Source organism: Hemicordylus capensis, chromosome 1 (genome assembly GCF_027244095.1).
Source record: "Hemicordylus capensis ecotype Gifberg chromosome 1, rHemCap1.1.pri, whole genome shotgun sequence".
Lineage (NCBI taxonomy): Eukaryota > Metazoa > Chordata > Lepidosauria > Squamata > Cordylidae > Hemicordylus > Hemicordylus capensis.
This window is the reverse complement of record NC_069657.1, coordinates 70,353,416-70,376,810: the sequence shown is the minus strand read 5'-3', so window position 1 is coordinate 70,376,810 and position 23,395 is coordinate 70,353,416. Positions and strand designations below refer to the sequence as shown.

General features: G+C 43.2%; 1 protein-coding gene across 2 annotated transcripts; it reads right to left on the bottom strand.

Annotated features, from left to right (window-relative positions):
- Window positions 1-5,130: 5,130 nt before the first annotated feature.
- RAD51 (RAD51 recombinase) lies at window positions 5,131-23,395 on the bottom strand. Of its 2 annotated transcripts, none has more exons than XM_053257682.1 (10): window positions 23,271-23,395; window positions 22,720-22,827; window positions 21,553-21,690; window positions 19,897-20,014; window positions 19,064-19,155; window positions 15,948-16,042; window positions 14,073-14,186; window positions 13,006-13,135; window positions 10,963-11,084; window positions 5,131-5,859 (listed from the first exon to the last, which is right to left on the bottom strand). In XM_053257682.1, the coding sequence occupies exons 2-10, from the start codon at window positions 22,807-22,809 to the stop codon at window positions 5,736-5,738; spliced, it is 1,023 nt and encodes a 340-aa protein (XP_053113657.1). In that variant the 5' UTR covers window positions 22,810-22,827; window positions 23,271-23,395; the 3' UTR covers window positions 5,131-5,735. The 2 variants fall into 2 exon arrangements, with proteins under 2 accessions (XP_053113657.1, XP_053113665.1); XM_053257690.1 differs by having other exon boundaries at window positions 23,244-23,290.

Genomic DNA, 23,395 nt, shown 5'->3' with positions numbered 1-23,395 from the left:
TGCCAACTATTAATTAATATCAGCATTCTGACAATAGTTGTAAAATGTCAACTGTTACTGTCTGATATTAAGCGTCACATATTGTCAGATGTCAGTACAGACATAAATTCACACAGAAAAATGTTGAGAAGAGGTGAACAAGGCAAATTAACTTCATCTCTGCATGCGAATAGACTACTAAGTAGATTTAGTATTTGCATTAGAGCTCCATAAAAATATTTTCAGAGCCATTTCCAAAACAAGTTTCGCAGATTCACACTCTCTGCATTTGCTACAGAATATTACTAACCATCTCCAGCTACGGTGCAAAGGGATTAATTTCTGCCATGTTTTCAGCAATAATAGATGTGCCTTGTGTAGCATCCTGTTTAAATTGCCAGGCAAAGATTACCCAAGTGCTCTGCCGAAATATTACCCTGGACTACTCCCATCAACTTTCATCTGACATGCAAAGTTCAAAGCGTTGCTGAAAAGATTGCTCTCCCTGACTTGAAACACCTGCTTTTGAGTTTAATGGAAGAAGTGGACTACGTAGACGATAATGGGCCTTCCATTCCCAGAATGAATGATGCTCAGTCTGTTTGTGTACTGGTGGAGAGTGAGGGAGGGAGAGCTGTCAGGATATCTTGCCAAAGAAAGAGGAGGAACTGAAATGAAAAAGTTCCTTCTGGCATGCAAAATCGAGACATAATCACTGCTCTTCATAACTAGACTTCTTGGCCAAAGAACAGACTCCCCCACCCCCACCCCCACTTCTGTCTCACCCTTGAGAGAGAAGTGTGTGTGAGGAGAAGATTAATCTACTGTCGGTGTGGATTAATGCTGACAGGAGGGCCTGGACCGTGACAAGATAGATGACAGGGTTACACGGCAATGCGTGAGAACCCTGCCCCCTTTGAGCAAGCGCTGTTTTCATTGCGTGACTGCCTTCCTTCTCCCTTCCAGCCGGCTTCCACCTTGTGACAGGCTCCCCTTAACTCTTTGTTCTCCAACCACAAGAGAAAGGAGGTAGCGAAGGGTTGAAGGGAAAGCGGCCACTGCGTTCCACAGGGGAACAAGATGCCAGGAACTTTGATCGTTCTGCTGGTGCTTCTTTCTGTGATTTTGAACATTAGGCCTGCCCTAACCATGGGATACAGACACCAGAGTGCTACAGACTTATTACAATGGAACATTTAAGTTCTAGAAAGTTCTCCAAGAACATAAAACCTGTAATGACCTTTAATGCAGGTCTTTAGCCAGATTATATCCACATACACATTTATAGGTAATGGGTAGCACCCAGACTGTGTTAAGTCATGTTCATCAGGAACATGAACAGGAAACTCAGATTCAGATGGGCCCTCAGCTGTGAAGCTCATTGGACAAGTTACCATCTCCCAGCCTAATCTACAGGGCTGTTGTGAAGTTAAAAACAACTTATTAGGACAGATCATAACAATTCCTTCCAACAAGTGTAACAAAAACAACAGGTATACAAAACATTGGATTTCTAAGCCAGTATTGCTGGAAGTGGGGTGGGGTTTGTATGTATATGTTTATTCCTTATGTATGCCCAAATTAGATCAAATATATTTACAGAAGCATTCACAGTGGCTGCCTGCTGCCTTTAGAACTCCTTTCCTTTGGAGATCTACCATTGTCTAAGCCCCAGCATCTATCTTAAATTTCAGATTTGGTGACTGGAACTAAGTGGGGGTGAGGTTTTATAGCCTGTGAAATGTTTTTACATATATGTATGCTCAATTATAAATTATACACCTCAAACTTTTGGGGTGCATGAGCTACAGAAATGACATATTTGCATCTATATAAACACATATCACTGAAGACATGGAGCACAGCTCATGAGGAAATCATCTTGCACAAACAAATGGGAGCTGCGTAAGACCATGGTGGTGCCTTTGCACAGCTCCCAATAATGTTAACAGGTCTTGTATCAAAATCTGTGGATTGTGTCCAAGCTATATAGTGCTTGCACTAGAGAGAGAAATCTGTATAATCTGTACATTCAATGACCTACTTGCTCACATGTAGATCAAAAGGTGCTATTACCATAAATATTCTTCAGAATGCTCCACAGCAATTTATGGTTGAAGTTTGTCAAATTTTGACTTTTTTTTTTAAACTTTGCAGTATTTAACATTCTCTAGCATGACATATTTATCTCAATAGTTCACAGCCAAATGGTATTTAACATTTGACTCAATTTTGATAAGTGGCATTTTATAATCTTTTATACATAATACCAGTGATATACACACTATGCATTATTCTACATACTCTGCAGATTGCTAGAGGTTATTTGATATCAACACTGAGAATCAATATTTGTTTGATATGCTAAGCAATTGCAGTTCATTCTTTGCAATCTGCAGCCAACTCATTTACAGACATCTTACTTTTCTAGAACTACATGAGCCACGATGTAGTTCTTAGACAACAGACCTTCCTGACCAATTGCTAAATTTTACTCCTACTACAAAGCTTGTGGTGTTATGGAATAAATGAGCATGATCAGAAAAAAGATGAAAATCAGGTGAGGTCTGTCCTGTCAGTGGTAGCTCAAGAACAGCTAAGCTCTCTCATATAACGCACATACCATTTTCACACTTTGCCTGCCTTGAGTAGGGAAAAAAGCTGTTTGAATGAGACAAATTAGAGAATTGCACAAAGTTACTTTATTAGCAGGACCTCTGCCAGTAGAGAGTATGTAGAACTGAGATAGTCTCTCACAAAATACAATTCTTGATTACAACGTGAAAGCTGAAAATGAGGTGTATAAATTTTGTCACCCCAGAACTATGGATATGATTCAGTCTGTCTCCACATATATGGGATAGGGGTGAATGAGGATTTTCTATAAGAACCCTGTACACAAAATTAGTCAAGGCATTGAATCATCACTTAAACACAGCACTGTGTAGCTCAGGAGCCTGTAGGTTTGTAGGTACTCCAACAGAAGAGGGATGGGGCATTAGCTCAGTGGTAGAGCATTTGCTTTGCAGGCAGAAGGTCCAAGGTTCACTAGTTGTCTGTTGATAGGGCTTAGAGAGACTCCTGCCTGACACTTTGGAGAGTCACTGTAGACAATTCTGAGCTAGATGGGCCAATGGTCACACTCAGTATAAGGAGTTCTGTGTTCTAGAAGATGCCACCTTTTCTCTTTGCTATACGACGACTGGAAACCTGTTACTCTCATACTAAAAGATAGAGGTGTACTCTGGCAATCAATAGCCATGCCTATGGTTAAATGCATCTATAACCTATGTAGCAATTGCTTATACCAAATTGGCAAAATTGAGAGAGAGATGGCATGAATTAGTAGTCCCTCTGTATTTGCACCAATTAAGTCTACATATGGAAAGAGTTTGCATATACTCCTGAAAGCTGGGCAAAGAACTCAACTTTTGACCACACACAGTGACAAATTCAGCCAACTCTTTGCCCGCAAACTTGTTACAAGATGTGGATTTTCTTTCCAGAAATGAGAGAACAGATTTCTCAACAGTGCACAGCTATCCGTTTGTTCCTCCAACTGGGAGCCTGGCTCAGTTCCGCCGTTCTGTGGTTCTTCCACATCTCACGTATATTAGGCAGCATTTTAATGTGTGTACAACATGCTAATTGTTTAGTGTATGGTGTTGCCAGTTCTTTTGGATATGTACAGCAGATGTCTTAGACCTCCAAAGAGTGGCAGCAGGATGTTCGTGACTGGTAACTAGACCAGTATACTGCAACAGTTTGGGGCAGTTTAGGCAACAGGTTTCCCACCCAGCTGACAAATCATCCTCAAGGGCAAAGATGCAAGAGCAGAAAACTCATGTTCAGTGCATGCAGTTTTGAACAGTCCAACTTCTTCAGACTCCTGCAGCCCTTAAGACTTATTTCAGTACAAGTTATTCATTAATCAGCCTTTCAAAGTAGTCACATCTAGGCTTCACTTTAGGTTTTAGCACAACTTGAATATGAGCAAGTTGTCATTCAAGAACATGCACTGCCTGCATGTTTTGTAGCCTTTGTCCACAACCAGGGGGTTGGTCTTGTGTCCCCATGGTACACTGGTCCCTCTTTCAGAGGGGAAAAAAGCTAGTCTGCTGAACACCCCTGCCATGTGAGAGTGAACGATAGTGGCTTTAGCATTAAACTGAACACAGTTATCCAAAGGATACAAATAATGTGGTGTAGAGACACCACTGCCTATGTTTTACCCACAACCCAAGTGTAAATAATAGGTTGCTCAGTAAGAACAGAACGTGGGCATCATTTAACTAGATGGAACTAGACATGCTGAAACACCACAGTTGACCACAAGAAACAGAGTACATCTGAACAGACCATTTTCACTCTGACCTGGAGCAGAGTGGAACAGATCATATTTCAGAGAAGATTTGTAGGAAAGAGCTGATCCTCAGAAACCTGGCAGTGCCACATTTTGTCAATGTTGACTGGCAATCTCTCTGCAACACAGTGCAAGATGAAGATACAGAGAGCCAGCAGGTTTAGTGCAATATTGTCAATATTCTATTCCATTATGCCATTTGCTGCTCTCTCCACCCCCTCCCCACCCCACCCATTTTGAGGGGGGCTTTGTACTGAACCCAGGCCTATAGACTGAAAATTCAAAGTGGGTGAACATCAAATTGCAAGTTAAAAATGAAGTTAGAAGAATCTTAGGATGCCTGGTTTGGGAAGTCATTCAGCACATACCATTTTAGAAGATCTTGTTGCTTACAAACTTGCTGAATATGCTGGTTTCAACAGACAGTGTTATACAACAACTCTGGAATTCTGGAACAGGGAAAAATACACAGAGTTTGTACACTGGCATGCATTACAGATTTGCACCATTTTTGTAACTACCCCCTTTCCATTTATGCTAGTTATCTCTTGAAAACTTTGCAGTAAAAACAGCAACAGTTTAAGCTGCTCTTGTACTCTATTTTTTGTATTACTTGATCGTCACAGTATTGCTGCTGGTTAAATGAATTCAAATAGAAGATTGCGGATGGTGTGTTATGCAAATGCTTAAATTCAATTAGGAAATGCCATCACTTCCTTTTCACATTTGCCTAGGAGTTGTAAATAAAAATAGAAACATAAAAGGCAGTGATCTCCACAGCCAGCAACTGCAGGTGTAATATTAACTTTAATCAGTCTTAAAGATTAGCACAGAATTTCTAGGAAGTATTTACAAGTAATCAGTTCAAACACACCTTTTGCTCACCATTTCAACAGAAAAGACTCTAATCTGAACTGATAGCTACCTACACATTAGAAAAGAATCAAATATGGTCAGTTTGTTTACAGAACATATTTGTTCTTTTGGGGATTAATCACAAAATGAGGGAAACATTCAGTATTTCACGCTTGCTATAACCGTGACCCATACACAAATTTTGCAGGTGCCACATTGTTTCTCAACGTTGTCACCAGACGACAGCATTAAACAACGTAAGGTCTAGCTTAGGGAGAGATGTCAAGAGGTGTGTCAGCTAGGCACACAGTCTTTGAGTGCATTTTTTTTTTGTTTTTTTAAAGACAACTAAGTGCACCAACAGGAACAGAATTCCTCCAGGAAGTGTTCACATGTTCAGTCGGAGTACACCTAGCTTATGGCAGCTTCCTCTGACAGTCACAAAAGCTATAGCAGGACAGTCATCAGCAAAAGGATCATTTGGAAAGGATAATCTTTTTGCCCAGTCTCTTGCTGCAAGATGAAAACATCAGGTTCTTCAGTCTTTAGCATCTCCTACTCCATCAGCATTAATAGCAAACATGGCTTCAGCTTCAGGAAGGCAAGGCGAGTCGTAGATTTTGCATATCCTAGTTTCACCCCGACCTTTCCTCAAGTACAGCCTGACAGAACAAAAATTAGATCCGTTAATAAATCAAGGAAAATAAAATATCTATATCTATAACTTATCTATGTTATCTATGTCTATAACTTCTCCCTCTACCTCCTCCTCCACCCCCCCCCCATCATCTACCAGAAGCTAGGAAAAAAGTGGTGAGAGAGAGGGAGATTGGCAACAAACGAAGAGGTTGCTGCAGCCCCATCTCCCTGGGTAAGCAGATGTACTTGACACACAAGGACTCTTCTGTCCAGTGAGGGGATCTTCTTGTTTGCTCCTTGCCCTCACTAAAAACCATCGGTCAGCATGGAAGAAATATTGGTTTCACTCTGAAGGTTTCTTCTGGATGGGTGGAGGATATCAAAGGTGGGTTATCTCCTACTCACCCCCAGGTAGGGGATGACTTCATAAAAAATAAATAAATAAGCAAGACTTAAAATCCACTGAAAAGATCCCATCCTATTTCCCAGGACACACTAAGCTTAAGCAAACAAGCAACAATTCTTGATTTGCAATGAAACACAGAGCCCTTTCTCATGAGCAGAGAAAGGGCTCCAGCGGGGCAAGAAAGAGCTGTGAAAAATTTAGCTCCCCCAGCAGACGAATAAGTCCTTTGCTCTGGGTGGGCGGATTGCCCACCCAGACAATCACTGGCTGCTGCTGGTTGCTCTGAGGATTAGGGTGTCGGGACATGTTGCCCCGGAGCTCCAATAATGCACTGCACAGGTGCACAGTGCATTATGGGGATCTCCCTCCCCTCCCCTGCTAGTCACGGCTGCTTGCTTTACCGACAGACTATCGGTAAAATGAGGATAAGGGAGCGCTTGCTCCCTTAACCTCATGTTAAAAGGGAGGCTTCGTAGATAGGTTTGCTGCCACCAGGATCGGCCCAAAACTGGGCTGGGCTCCCTTAGCCTGGTTTTGCACATGCATGTGAACAGCATTACAGACAGAATTGAAGAGCATAACTTTATGGCAATGGGGGAGTACCAAGATAGGATTATTTCCGACTGTATCCTTTGGAGCCAAATCACTTGTGTTCTTTTTGGGAGAAGCATGGTATTCATGGACCACCGAGGTGGGCCTGGATAGCCTTCATCCACCCATAAGAATAAGCCTTTTAGGTCAGCACCAATGTCTGTTTTCTGTAAGGGGTGGAAGGCTTACAGTGTGGGAGATGGAATCATAGCCTGAGGAGGGGTATCTTGCTGCTCCTACCAAGGTAAAAATTCTTTTTTGAAAGCCACAGCTACATTCTTGCTAAATGCTTCTAAATCAAAGGAGGGAGAAGGGTGGAAGCCTCATCCCATCTGTTTCAACTGTTTCTTCTCATCTTGTCTTCTTAAAATCTTCTAGGTCTGGTTGGTTTAGGTTCAACCTTCTTAAACTGAATAATGCTAGCCAGTTTGATTCAATGAGTTTGGGTTTTTTGTTTTTAAACAAGACACATTTTAAAAAGCTGTGGACTCTGTCTCTCTCTCTGCCCTGTGAGGCTTGGAGGAAACAAGGATTCAACTGGAAAAAAACAGTGAAGGCCTGGGTTGAGGAAAAACTCCAGGTGAGAGCTTGACTTGAGAGTGAAGGCAAGGAAATAACCCACAATTATTTAATCAGAGAAGTAAATCTCTCAGTGTATATGTAGCAGACCTTTGCGTTTATGGTATTTGCATTCATGATTAACTTCTCAGGAATTTCTTTCACCAGCTCCACCTAGTGTGTGAATACTGTGATCTATCACTTTCAGACCCAGCAACTTCTATTCATGTCTTTGTAACTTTGAGGCTGCAGTACTACAGGCTACAGTCTTAAGACTGTTGAGGATGTAGATGAACGCAAGCCACCTACAGACTGGGATGGGTTACTGGAAGGACATTAATTCTGGTGCTCCACGTTTATACTGCCTCTCTAGGCTTTGGTTTCCCTCAAGTGTACTACAGGTCACAATTCAACAAGCCAGTTTGTACCATAAAACCCTTTAATAAACCTAAAATGTTTTAAAAGGGTGCTTTCTTCACTGTTTCCCAATATGTGTGTTACACTAGGTGTACCAGTTCTCCTGCTAATGTCTTTCATTGGAAAAGAAGGCTAAAAGACACATAAAGACACCTCTTGCCTGGCCTGGACAGCTAGAAGATCGGCTCTGCTATGCTGCCTTGGTTAGAGTTGTGGCCTTCCTTTCCTGATTGCCTGATAATCTATACCTGTGAGCATTAGTTACATGAGCCCTGTCTCCAGCTCTGAGTCTCTCATGAGTTTCTAGGGCTTAAAAGAGGGTGTGCCGCCTGCAGGCAGAAGGCCTTTGGTGTGGGACTGAGGGCTGGGGCAGAGTATGTTATTTTATGGTTGTATGAGAAATTGAAGCTATCATTGAGAAGGCTCATATTGAGTCTTGGGAGAAGCTAGTCTACAGTGTGTCTAGCCTTGTCTGGAGATGGGGAGACAGGGTGGTGTCCATTGACTGTGGGGCAGCTATTCTGGTGGTGGTGGTGGATAAAAGTAGTAACAGCAGGTTAGCAGGCCATTACAGGGGATGGGAAATCAGATCACTGTTTCCCATTTCAGCTGTCCTGCCAGCTCTTTGACCCTGGAGATCAGTGCCAACTACACACAGAGCCTCACCTTGCTCCTTTGTAATATCAGATTGGTTGGTCCAGAACAAATCTGAATTAATCTATGATCTGATTAAGCTGCTAGGAACAGTGTGGGCCTACCACCTGTTCTCTTGACCCTTGTCCAACATGGCTTATACTATCTGGCAGCGGGGTTGTTGTAGAAAGCCTAGTAGATATCTGAAGAAGCCTGCATTGGTTCCCACAGAGTTAAGCAACTATAGGCCTGTCACCAACCTTCCATGATTGGGCAAAGTAATTGAGAGGGTGGTGACCTCCCAGCTCCAGACAGTCTTGGAGGAAACTGATTATCTAGACCCATTTCAAACTGGCTTTCGAGCGGGCTATGGGGTGGAGACTGCCTGGGTTGGCCTGATGGATGATCTCCAATCGGGAAGGACAGAGCGAGTGCTACTGGTCATTTTGGATCTCGCGGCAGTTTTCGATACTATCAACCATAGTATCCTTCTGGAGTGTCTGGGGGCTTTGGGAGTAAGAGGCACTGCTTGTGGTTCCGCTCCCACCTCTTGGGCAGATTCCAGTGTCCCTCGGAGACTGCTGCTCTTCAAAACGTGAATTTTTATATGGTGCCCCCCTGGGCTACATACTGTTGCCAATGCTTTTTAACATCTACATGAAACTGCTGGGACAGATAATCAGGAGACTTGGTGTAGGGTGTTATCAGTATACTGATGACACCCAAATCTACTTCTCCATGTGAACCTCATCGGGAGAAGGCATAACCTCCTTAAATGCCTGCCTGGAGTCTGAGATGGGCTGGATGAAGGATAACAAACTGAGACTGAATGCAGATAAGATGGAGGTACTTATTTGTGGGGTCGCAGCTCAGGAGACAATTTTGATCTGCTGGTTCTGGATAGGATCACACTTCCCCAGAAAGAACAGTTAGACAGGAGTACTTCTGGATTCAAACTTCTTCTTGGTGTCTCAGGTTGAGGCAGTGGCCAGTGGTGCTTTCTATCAGCTCTGGCCAATTTGCCAGCTGTGTCCATTTGAGATAAATGACCTCAGGACATTGGTACATATGCTGATAACTTCCAGATTTGACTACTGCAATGCACTCTATGTGGGGCTGCCTTTGTACGTAGTCCGGAAACTGCAGTTGGTACAGAATGTGGCAGCCAGGTTGGTCTCTGGGTCATCTTGAAGGGCTCATATTACTCCTATATTAAAAGAACTACACTGTCTACCAATAGGTTTCCGGGCAAAACACAAGGTGCTGGTTATAGCCTATAAAGCCCTAAGCAGCTTAGGCCCGGGGTATTTAAGAGAACGTCTTCTTCACCCATCACCCACTGAGAACATCTGGAGAGGCCAGTCTGCAGTTGCCACCAGCTCATTTCTTGTCACCTTTGAGACTTTGTAATGTGCTTCCTGCTGAAATAAGAGTCTCCCCATCTGACAACATTTAAAAGGTCACTAGCGACACATTTGTCCACCTGCTTTTTAACTAGATTCATGGTGTTAAGGCTTTAATCTATATATTTAATTCTCTTACCACTAACTATGTAAGGAACTGAGTGGGGATGCGTCTGGATGCCTGGTGGAACTCTTGCGAGGTCCTGCGCAAGTTCCAACCATTGACTTGGGAGGGAACGGCAGCGAGGGAGGCAAGCGGGAGAAAGGAGGAAACCGGACCACAGAGAGGGTGGCGAGACAGACATCCACCGTCAAGGAGGAGGAGGAGGAAAAGTGGCAGTGGAGGACAACAACAGGGAGGGGGCAGCTGGGACAAAATAAGGACCCCTGTGAGGTAAACGGACCCAAGGAGCAGGAGGAAATTTGGTGGCTGGGCAAGCAGTGGCGAGGGGGTGGATGGGGACAGTACCGATGACTGAGGGAGCGCAAAACGGCAAGTGGCTCCGGCATGAAGTTCACCACTTTCTGCCTTCAAACAGGCGCATTTGCTCTGGGCAGAAGTGGGTGGCGAGAGGAGACTAGGACAGAAGGGGCTGGCGGAGGTGGGGGGAGTGTACTGCTGCACAGATGCTCTGTGCGGGTTCAGCTAGTTTATGTTCTAATTTGTTTGTTGCTGTACACTGCCCAGAATCCGATGTTTGGGGCTGTGTACAAATATAATATAGATAAATGAAGGCAGCAATTCCATTTGGCTGCTGCCTAGCTCCGGAACTTGCTGCCCCAAAGGTACAGTATACCAGATCCAGATCTCAGCATTGTTAGAAAGCAACATGCGATTTCTAAATGTAAGCAGACATTTAGTGTGTTTATTCTCATGCTATTTTACTTCTTTTATTTTTTAAAGTTACTGTCTGCCCTGAGCTAAGGCACAGGCTGGAATTTAAGAGCAATTATTACACCTACCCTTCAATCTCAATTGAGGAACAAAAATCTGTTCTTGCTTTAAGGAAGGAACAATTCAATCTTCATAGTGAAGCATCAAAGCATAATAATTTCAGGCTAGTTAAATGACAACACAGAAGGCAACACAAATAGAAACTACAAGTCTGCTGTCTTACCTGGTTGTTGAAGCATGTGCAATGATGTTTCCTCCAATAGGCTTTTTGGGATCTGCCGCAAACATTGCAGCTCCATCTACTTGTGCTACCACCTGATTCGTGATCACCACTGCTACACCAAACTGTCACGGAAGAGGCATACAAGCAATTTAGCACAATTTTGCCTGTTTACAAAGCAGTAAGTTCTATTATGTTCAGTAGGGCTTCCCCTCAGGAAAGCATGAATAGGATTGCAGCCCATGTTTCTTTTTCATAAATGGAGAGACCTCAAGTAGTCTGTCACTTTCTCTCCAAACCAAGGTCTGCATAGAGTCAGAGTTTAGGAGCTGGTCTTGTGGTAGCAAGCATGACTTGTCCCATTAGCTAAGCAGGGTCTGCCTTGGTTGCATCTGAATGGGAGACTTGATGTGTGAGCACTGCAAGATATTCCCCTCAGGGGATGAAGCCGCTCTGGGAAGAGCAGAAGGTTTCAAGTTCCTTCCCTGGCTTCTCCAAAATAGGGCTGAGAGAGATTCCTGCCTGCAACCTTGGAGAAGCTTCTGCCAGTCTGTGAAGACAATACTGAGCTAGATAGACCAATGGTCTGACTCAGTATATGGCAGCTTCCTATGTTCCTATGACCTTGGAGTTCTTCTAGTCCAACCCTGCAGGCATCTGCTATAGCATCCCTGACAGATGGCTGTCCAGTCTGTTTGCAAACTTCTCATAGCTCACCACTGCACAAAGCACTGCACTGTTGAACAGCTTTTACAGTTAGGAAATCTCTCCAAGTGTCTAACCTAGATCTGCTTCCTTGGCATTTCATTGCTTCTAGTGCAGTCCTCAAGAGGAACAGAGAACACATCTGCTTCTTCTTCTATGTGATAGCTCTTCAGGTATTTGAAGACAGTTTAAAATATTTCCTCTAAGTCTTCTCTTTTCCAGGCTAAAACATACCAGACACCTTTATCCATTCCTTGCAGGACTTGGTTTCCAGACTCTCAACACCTATCATGCTTTCCTCCAATTCTACTTCAGTTTATCAATGTCCTTAAAATGTCATGCCCAGAACTTATCACAATAATTCAAATGAGGTCTAACCAGCACAGAATAGAAACTATACTCTATACCTTTGTTAAATGCAGCCCAAGATTGCACTTTTTTTAGCAGCTGCATCATATTGCTGGCTTATGTTCTATTTGCAGTCCACTTAGACACTGTTCACAAGTACTGCTGCCAAGCCAAGTAACCGCCATCCTAAATTTGCACATATGGTTTTTCTTACCCAGATGGGGATCTTTAACTTGACTCTGCTGAACATCCTCTTGGTTTTGGTCCAGTGTCTAAGCTTATCCAAATAGTTTAAAATATTGATTTGGACTTCCAAGGTGTTAGCTATCCCACTAACCCCCACTTTCATGCAAAGGTGAACAGCACAGAGCCCAGGACAGAGCCCTATGTTACTCTACTCAGTACCTCCCTTCAGGTTGATATTGAGCCATTAATTAGAGTGTGCATGGACCATGGTTTGTGCACTGGGCTAAATTTGGACCAGCCCATGGCCTGGGACACTGGTTTGAGGTGGCACTAGGGGACGTGGTGAGCGGCATCTTTAAATGTAAAGACGGAGGGCCTTACCAGTCGGACCGCCACTCCAAGCAGATTCCTGCAGCAGCAGCAGCACTCCCCTAACAGGGAGCTCCCTAGCATGGCTCTGTCACTCACCTGGCCTCTTGAAGCTGCTTGGAATAGCAGTCCAGCCCTCTACTTTTAAAGCTGCCGCCCACTCCCCCCCCACCACCTCAAACCACTGGACTGGTTTGAGGTTTGGCTGAACCGGGCTGTGGACTGGTCCAAATTCGGACCGGTGCATGCAACACAGTCCATGCACACCCCTACCATGAATGCTTGCTGAGTATAGGTGCTCAACCAGTTGTAAAGCCACCTACAGATAGTATGATCTAGCCGACTTTTTACCATCTTGGCAATAGTACATCCAACCCCATGACCAACTGGAGCTGCAAACAAAACAAGATGGAGAACAAGTTTCTACTAACAGCTCACCTCATCTGCAAGCCGAAGCAACATACGTAGAAATCTGGCCAAATGCATCTGTCTGGCTGAGAGTTCACCTCGGCCAGAGTAATCTGTCCTGTAAAGGGCTGTGGCGCTGTCTACTATCAGCAAAGCATACCTAAAAAACAGAGAAGATGAACATTCACTGAATTTTTCTGCTCTAGGACTCAAGAGTTTTGTTTGTTTCTATGAAAGGACTGACACATTCAACAGGCTTATAATTCACCAGAGAGATAGGCTATATCCTAGTCTTCTTGACTAAAGCGTAGATGTGCTGTCTGTACTCAAAGCTCTGTCTGCACAGACACCTGCAAAACCCGTACACTGACCCTCATCTTGTTCTCTTAGCACTAACTCAATTCCACAACCATGAAATACTGCTATTCTGCAGGTGTTCCTAACACTGACGAACATCCCATACTGGAAAACTGCCTGCTATTCCTTCAGATGATAAATGATCTTTGACCCATTTGAAGTAGTACCAGGCACTGGTACTGTGTCAGGATCAATATCTGAAAACTGATCTTTTCCTCCTGTGAAAAGGGCACTGTTCTTCCTTGAAAGATTGAATATGGGTGGAAAAGAAGAGGCCTGAATAGAATTCAGCTGGTCTGTTGCAGGGTATAGAGAGGCAGGATGCCAGAGATGTTCCTCTGGAAAGAATTCCACTTGCTGGCAAATCAATTACTTACTTACAATAATTCTTTAGAAAGTTAGCATCTTGTCTCAACCTAAATTACTACTGAGTCAGAAGCTTAGTTATGTCAACATGCTGTTTGTGTGTTTATTATCATAAATACCTGAATTTTCTTTAAACAGTGGCTGACATGATGTGCAGTATAATGGAAGCATAATGCTGAACAGTGGGGCTGTTGCAGACTTCAAAGGGGGTGTTGGGGATGCACAAAAGGGGTGGTTGTGCAACCCACGCTTCCACAAGTTTCCCCATTGTCCCGAAATATAAATCATGCAGCTACTGAGACGTATCTGCTCAGTGCATTATCTTGTTTCTTAACGAATGAAGTTCGCCCTTCTAACTGTGCCACGTTTGTTACCTTGATTCTGTCATCATAGCAGATGCTTGGTAAAGGAGCTGAGTCTGATGGTCTGTGTTAAATCCTCGAGCATATGCTACATTATCAAGTACGTCACTGCCAGATAAGCCATACCTAGGGAAATCAAACAAAAGATAAGCAATTTCTGTTTTTAATGAGGTTGGCAAGCACTATAAGAGGCCTAATGAATTCTGCTAAGTTTTATCACAGTTTATTTGAAAAAGGAAAAACAGTAATTTCTTCCTCTCCCTTGCTCCCTTCTTTATTACATTATTAAGAGTTCCCTTATCCAGTGTATAAAGGAAGATTTCTTTAAAAGAAGTGCTTCTATGCTACCGAAGCAGTTTCTCTTCACTACCCTGCCCCAGTTTTTCTCAATCAGCAAGGTATGGTGAACACTGTTGCCTGCCTTACAACATGGCTTTTATTCAATCCCCTTCACAGGAAACACAAACTCTCCAGCTCTGCCCAATAGGCCAGTGCAGCCACCACATATAAAACCATGTAAGAACTTAAAAACAAGAGCCCTGCTGGATCAGACTAAAGGCCTATTTAGTTCCACATCCTGTTTCTCACAGTGGCCCACCAGATGCCTCTTGGAAGCCCATAGGCAAGAGGTGAGGGCATGCCCCTTCTCCTGGCATTGCTCCCCTGCAACTGCTTTTCAGAGATATCCCATCTCTGAACCTGGAGGTAGCCTATAACTTTTCTGTTTAGTAGCCACTGATAGTCCTGACCTTCATGAACTTGTCTAATTAAAGTCATCCAAGCCAGCTCTTTGCAGAGCATTCGGCCAGCTCCAGTGCCTTACAGAACTATGGAAACTGTTCCAGACAGATGTATAGTTATTTCTCCTCCATTGTGCTGCTCCCTAGGCAGCAAGGGGATCTCTTTCATTTTGACTTGATAACTGGGGCAGAGTGGTTACTACTATAGGTTGCTTTCTTTTTTGCCAGAAGTCCTTAAAAGCCATCTTTTGTCTTTAATTTCCCTGCACTTCCATGACTTTCCAAGTGCCAAAAAATTAGTCTGGAAAAGAAAAGGTGGTATAGTGTCAAAGACCTTGCATATATTGTCTTAGTGAATGATGTAATTGAAGGACCTTTACTGTGGCTGCAGCAATTGCCTGTATACCAAATTCCTAAGAGCAGTGTAGAAGGAACCTGAATCACCACAAAGCTTCCTGTAATTGTCAACAACTCATCTGAAACCATTAGTGTCTCAGGGTGGGTGGGTGGGAAATAAATCAATGGAAGGGAACTGAAAAAAGATCTGACAATTCGTCATTGTTAATTAGTAAGCAGTGCATTCAGTTCTTTTATCATCAAGTAATTTGAGAGTGTCTCAGAGAGCACTATCAGAATGGATATGGTAGTTCCATACCTGGAGAGCTGTAGTGCATGCATATTCTACTACAAGACAACCCACTACTGAAAGAATACTGTTACATTCACCTGCCAAAACTAGAGTCTACTAGGCCAGCACTGCAGCACAGAGCAAGCCAGGCTGTAAATGGAATGCTGGGCAGTGGAAGTTCTGTTGCCTCTTGGATCTCTCTTTGAGGCAGTGGAGAATTTCATTGACAACCAGAAACATGCATCTATGCTTGCAGAACGCAAGCTGTATACACTACTAGCATTGCACAAGATATTATAAAAATATTGTACTACTCTTATCTTTAAGCCAACTTGAATAATAAGCTAAGTGAACAATCAGGCCTGACTTTCTATGGCATTCTAGTAGTTTAAACGCAATTCAGGTTTACTACAGTGTCAAGTATTTGTTTCAATGGTCAGTAGATGGTGCTATTGCTATACAGATTTTTGGAGCACTCTGGATGCAAGAGCAATGATCTCCCAGGTTAGAATTACAGACCTCTCAGCCACGGCAAGCAAACGTTCTGGACGGAAGGTGCCCTCTGTGTCGATGTACATTGCCTTCCCTTCACCACCACCTCGATCAATAGGAAGCTAAGAACACAGAGCAAAACAAAGCCCAATTGTCAAATGTCCTTTATTCTATGGTAAAGCTAAAAAGTAATTGCATCTTTCTAATAGCTTAATGTTTTTGATAATTGAAGTGTTGCCTCAAGAACATCTGGAAACAGAAACCCAAACAAACACAAGGACAAGTATGATATCTTAAGAACATATAGGAGAGAAAGGTAAGAACCAAATGATTATTTTGTCTGCAACTCCTAGGGCAGAGCTTGCTTGCTTGAATGAATGAATGAATGAATGAATCTTTATTACGGTCAATGACCCATAACAAAAGCAAGACAATACAACTCATTTCACAAAATACAGAAAGCGGGGGGGATTAGTGAGCCAATCATTCTAATACCATTTACTCAAACAATTTAGATCTAATCTTGAGTGCTGCTGCACAAAGTTTAGCCACATTCAGTGTTATACATTCACTACAGTCAGCTAACAGAAAGAAACATACCCATCCTCAGTTCTACCAGGGATATCCAATAAAAGAGGGGCAATCAGTTCAGAATGAATATCCTTATAGAACAATATAACAAAACATGAATCACTGTTTCTACATCTTGGCCACAAGGACAGATCCAATTGTTAATAGTAATTTTGTTATACCTGCCCTCTACTATAGCTGATAACATCGTACAAGGGAGAAGGCTGTTCTCTGGGACTTGGTAGCTAAATTAAATACATATTGTGCAGGTTTTGGATAATTTATAAAACTACCTAAGAAGTTACCTGCAGAAATTTGTGCAAGGTCACTCTGTTTTTCAACATCTGCTATACGCTGCTTAATAAACCTCTTAGCATTATCAGGACCAGCAAAGCTTGCTTAAAGTGACTTAATTAAAAGAAAAGTGAGGGAAGGATAGAACATGATGACACCCTGGACAACATCCAGACTAAGTCATGACTAACTTTTTCTCATTGATTTAAATGGTGCTTAGTCATGACTGACTAGTCTGGATGTTGCCCCTTGAAAAGCAAGTCTAAAGTGATGGCAACCAAATTGCTAAAATGTTTTTAAAAACCCTCTGCTGTACAAATAGCTTATTTGTGAGCTAAAAAAATACAGCTAACAGATCTTGTGGAGCAGTTTTACTATATGAACTCTTCTTTATGTTAAGATTGGCTGATCAAAGCCTATTTGAGAGGAATCATCTGCCGAGACTAGATAATTATCCCTAGGGCTTAGAGCTGAGCTAGGTAGTTGGTGTCCAGGAATGGGAACTGAGTCACTAAACAAGTGTAAAACTGTTTGTAAACAATGCTCTCTGCCAACAAAGCAAAGAGGTACCTTTCAAAATGGCAATTCTCTTAAAGTGTTTCTTCTCAGAATGTGAGCCCTTTGAGGATAGGCGGCCATATTATTTTTCTATGCAAACTGCTTTGAGAACATTTTTGTTGAAAAACAATAATAAGAGATATCTGTGGGGAGGGGGAGGTAGATACCTAACTTAACAATTTCCCCCTGCAGGCCACCCCTCCTCCCAGTACTTCTGTGCCTGCCCTGCCAGGATTCTGGACACACTTGCCATGCTGTGGTGAAAAGCAGGAGGGAAAGTATTCCCTTCCTGAAAAATGATGCTTCTCCTCCCTGCTAGGGGTGTGCATGGTCCGTAGTCCCCCCTGGTCCGGGACGGGGTGGGTGGGGGAGGACTGTAACTTTAAGCGGTGGGTGGGTGGGTGGTAGTACTTACTCCCCCGCCTCACCGCTCTTCCCCCTCCAGCGCTGTTCCTTTGAAGAATCTTCTTGGGGCGGCAGAGTTCCTCCCTGCTGCCTCTGCCCCCGTCGTCGTTCCTTAAAGTCCAAAAGAGACGAGCCTTAGTGGTGCACATGAGCGCTAGCAGTGCACATGAGCCCTGCGCGCGCGCTCTTCTCTGACACTGCCACGCGCCGTGATGTATGCGGCGTGCACACGGCAGCGTCAGAGACGAGTGCGTGCGCCGTGCAGGGCACATGTGCACCGCTAGCGCTCGTCTCTTTTGGACGTTAAGGGACGACGACAGGGGCAGGGGCGGTAGGGAGGAACTCTGCTGCCCCAAGAAGATTCTTCAAAGGAACAGCGCCGGAGGGGGAAGAGCGGCGGGGGGGGGAGTACTACCACCCCCCCCACTTAAAGTTACAGTCCCCCGCCCATCCGGACCGGTCCGGCGGTCTTTCTATTGTGCCGGACCAAAACCGTGCACACTCCTACTCCCTGCCTCTTTGAAGCTGTTCAGAGATGACCAGGGTCCTAGACCAAGTTCAGCTGAATATCTAGTTCAGTCCTCAATGCTTAGTTTCCAGGCATGAGCATTCTCTCATTTTGTTCAGACATATTAGGAGGAAATCCAGCCCCCCCCACCACAAAAAAGTCTATTTCAGACTGGAAATAGTCCTCCAGACTGGATTACTGCAATGGGCTCTATGTGGAGCTGCCCTTGTGTGTAGTCCGGAAACTGCAGCTGGTTCAGAATGCGGCAGCCAGGTTGGTTTCTGGGTCATCTCTGAGAGACCATATTACTCCCATATTGAAAGATCTACACTGGCTGCCGATAAGTTTCCGGGCAAAATACAAGATGCTGTTTATAACCTATAAAGCACTAAACGGCTTGGGCCCTGGGTATTTAAGAGAACGTTTTCGCCCACTCAGATAATCAGGAGAGGTCCGGCTCATCTGGTGGTTACTTGGGGACGGGTCTTCTCCGCTGCTGCCCCACAGCTTTGGAACACTCCCTGCTGAGAGCCTTCCCATCTCTGACAATTTTTAAAAAGTCTTTAGAGACGCATCTATTCACTCAGGCTTTTAATTAAATATTGTTTTAACAGTTTTAGCATTGTTTTAAAATGTTGTTTTATAATTTGAGTTTTTGTAATGTTTTAACTTTTCCTATATCATTTATTTTGTTTTAACTAATGTTTTAACTTTGTTTGCTTGTTGTAAACCACCCAGAAACGTGAGTTTTGGGTGGTATAAAAATATGTTAAATAGATAAATATTTGAAAGAATTTCAACTACTTACTTGACAGGTTACTGCCAGTGTGTGACACAACTGAGTCTTTCCTGTGCGGAATTCTCCAAACATCTCTGTTATAGACCCGGTCTCTATTCCTCCTTCATAATGAAACACAGTGAATTTTAAAAATTCACTACACACACACACACACACACACACACACACACACACACACAGAGTATCACAAGTGTTGAAGCAAGTTCATTGAGGTTATATCAGTTTCTGATTTCTGCAAGATGTAGTAAGCAATTGATTCTAGGTTAGCATAGCAATTAAAGACAGACTGCAATTCTATATACTAGCAAGTAAGTCCCACTGAACACAGTGGGATTTATTTCCAAGTAAAAATGCAAAGAATTGCACAGGAAGTGACTGAAAGACATACAGTGGATAGAAGATGGAATCTGGAAAGATCTTATAAAGCAAATTAGTTATAAAGCAGCACTTTAAAAACCTATTATGAAAAATATTAAATACTTTTCAGCAACTAGATAAAAATCCTTATATGAAGCTAGTATTTATGTACTCCTTTGCTGAATAAAGTTATTTTTGTATGCAACTTCCCTTGCTGTGCTATGTGTGATACACATGAATAAACTGACACAGTAGTATGTGTTTTCATGAAACAGTGGTGCAATCATCTTTACAAAAGATCGGACCCTTCTCTTAGATACTGAATTATACATTTAAGACTATGTGGCCTCAAAAGAAGTTTCCTCCTTGCTTTAGAACTTCATAATTTACATGCATTTTTCTATATGTCATATTATATATTTGGTTTTGTGCCTATAACAAAATGATATCGAAATAAAGGGCTAATTAGAAGCCAAGGGGCATACCTTGGAGAAGCTTATCAAGTTCTTTGGACCCAGTGGTGATCTGAATGATTTCTGACCTCCGTTGATGGAACTCTGTTGCTGTGGTGAAGCCCATTGGAACCAGTTTTGCTGCTTCTGCCTGGAACATAGGAAGGTGCCTTATACCAAGTGAGACCATTGGTCCATCTAGCTCAGTATTGTCTACACAGACTGGCAGTAGCGACTCCAAAGTTGCAGGCAGGAGTCTCTCTCATCCCTATCTTGGAGATGCCAGGGAGGGAACTTGGAACCTTCTGGATGCAAGTGTGCAGGTGCTCTTCCCAGAGTGGCCCCATCCCCTAAAGATAATATCTTACAGTGTTCACACATGTCTCCCATTCAAATGCAAACCAGGGTGGACCCTGCTTAGCAAAGGGGACAATTCATGCCTGCAATAACAAGTCCAGCTCTCCTTCCATGTTGCCAGAAATCCCCCTGCACCCCATATCACCAGCTTCTATAACAGCCTCTGGAAAACCAACTATTTCCAAAGATGCCAGACAAATCATGGGGTATAAAATTTGGCAAACTGTATTTTCAGAATCAGTGCACCTAAACACATGGTTGTTTCCAGTTCAGTGGATTAAAAAAAGGGATGATTTTTTAAAAATTGGGACTTTTGAAAAAGTTTCAGCTATAATTTTTTTAAAAAAAATTAATCTGGTGGAAAATAAAATCTGAACTTAATGCAAACATGTACTCCATATTTTTATGTCAATAGTAATAAAAGACTATTATTTTTACTTACAAGTATCTAAATAATAAAATTTAAGTTGCCTTGATTAAGATTAATCCACTCTGCACTCGTTCCCCAGAAATCCCTTCACCAAGTTTTCTAGAGGCTTTTCCTGGATTTCTGACCAGTCGAACACTAGCGCTTTGTCAACAGCCACTCAGACACAGGAGTCACCCAGCACCTCCTGCAAGCAACTGCAGGGCCCTCTTCTGGGGCCCACAGAACTGTCCTTCCCCCAGTCAGGCTCGCAAGAAGTACAGCCAAGGAAGACAGAACAGTTTTGTCAAAAGACTAAATGGTAGAAGTTGTTTTCCCAGAAAAAGTATATTAACTGCAAAGAGCCATTACATAGCTGTTTCCAGGTCCAAGACAATAGGGATCTTTGACAAACTTCAGTGATGCAAGAATTACCCAATTACCAATTTGAAATGCTTAATCATATTCAGCAGGAGCACCTAGAAAACTAAACTGCTTCATTTCTCTTTCCACTCTTTACATTATTGTAATACACGTGGGGTGGGAGGGATAGAGAGAGCCAGCGTGGTGTAGTGGTTAGAGTGCTGGACTAGGACCGGGGAGACCCGAGTTCAAATCCCCATTCAGCCATGAAACTAGCTGGGTGACTCTGGGCCAGTCACTTCTCTCTCAGCCTAACCTACTTCACAGGGTTGTTGTGAATGAGAAACTCAAGGATGTAGTACACCGCTCTGGGCTCCTTGGAGGAAGAGCGGGATATAAATGTAATAATAATAATAATAATAATAATAAAATAATACTGAGGAATGTATTTCAGTATACCACCACAACTAGGAAAACCACCCAAAGATTATAGTTTTATAGTTGACTATAGTTTTATAGTTAATATACAGACACAGCCATTTAATAGCTTTACATATCATTACCAGGATTTTGTCAGCTTTGGCTTCACTGATGCCTTTAATATTAAGCAGTTCCTTCTTTGGTGCATAGGCAACAGCTTCAACGGTGTGAAATCCAGCTTCTTCCAACTTCTTCACATCATTTGCATTAATGCCGCATTGCTACACAAAATAAAATATGGTTATTTACTACAAAATGTTTAGTGTAGAACCTGAAGCAAGGCACTTCAGTTCAAGCTTGCAGACAATTACAGTAGTACAAAACTGAAAAGGATACTCCTTTGTCTAGATTTCAGTTATTCACACATTATGAAGGGAAACACAGCTCTCCTCTTACTTCATCTGCTGGATAAAACACTATATTATGTTGAAATACACAATCCAGTCCCTTGTTAGGCGGATAATTTTGGCATGTTTATTTCTACAAATCAGCAGCTTTCCTACCATTATTGTTTCAATTGTTAAAAGATAAGGGGAAATTGCATTCAGATTAGCACACACTCAGCATTAACATTTCTTCACCTTCATTCTTTTGCAGATTAATCTGCTAAAACAAAACCAGAACAGAAATAAGAATTCCCTTCTCCCCACCAAGAATAAGCTAAACTTAATTTTGCTAAAATTTTGAGTCACATAATCAATGAATCTACTGAGTTTTACACTGCAGTATTTGAACACCACAGCAACAGAACATTAGGGCTGCTTCAAACCTTAACCCCAAGTACATATTTTGTGACATATTCATGGTGCTGCGAGTGTTGTTTACAGTATCCACATAGATGGGGAAGTGCCTCTCACTGCAACATAAAAGTAATGCCCCACACAGAGCAATGCTCTGTTGAATGCAGAAACCACACGACTATTGCCTCCTTCCTGGGCAGCCTTTGGAGCTTTCTGAAAAGCCCTTCCCAGAGTTGAGGGATCTTCAACAACAGGCAGCTGTAGTGGGAGGGGACAGACCGAGGCGATCAGACAGCCATTTCCCCATACGCCTGGTTGCTGGGCTCTGTACCATCCCCTATAGTATTGGCCCTTGACAAAGGACTGTTCAGAAAGCTCAGGGGGGCACCCAGGGAAGAGGCGACAGTTATGCAGACTCTTGAGTGCCACTAGCATTACTCTGTATGTGAGCCAATATATACAGCAGGCAGCCGTGAGACTCTTTACCTAATCTAATCACAAATCACATACCTCCAGCCGTGCAATGGGCTGAGGACCAAGACTTTCTTCTTCTGTCGATATGTCTGCACTTGCATCGCACTGCATTTGCATAGCCATCATATAAAGTACCCAACGTTCCTATAGAGAAAAATGGAAATAAGCGCACTGCTTTAAGAAGTCTCTCTTATTGCGTTGTTTTACATAATGCGCTAAGGAACTACCATCCACTATAGGACATTTTCTTGAAGCGCCCTTCCTCCTATCCCGCAAGGCGCAAACTTCGCTAGGTAGCCTCGTTCAGCTTATTCCCTAGGGCAGAAAACATGATGGCAGACAAGGACCAAAAGAACTCCCGATTCCTACAAAGAGAGGACCACATTTCACAGGGAAGTTTCCGTTCCCCACCCGTCGTCAGGCAGGCCAGAAAAGCAAGTCAACCTCTCCACCCCCTCCTCCCGCGAGCCTCCACTCTTCAGCAACGTCTACAATAACACTGTCTCTTTCCCTAATTCCCAAAAGGTCGAGGGGAAAGCTCTTCACCAGCCCCAACCTACAGCGGGGGAGGTAGCTCATCAACCCACCTCGGAGGCACCCGCCCCACTGCCCCGGCTGTTTATCCTCCCGGCCCTTGAAGCGCCTTCCGCCTCCGGATTCCGAAGAGCCCGCCACTGAGTCACGTGATACCCACGTACACACGCAGCCACGC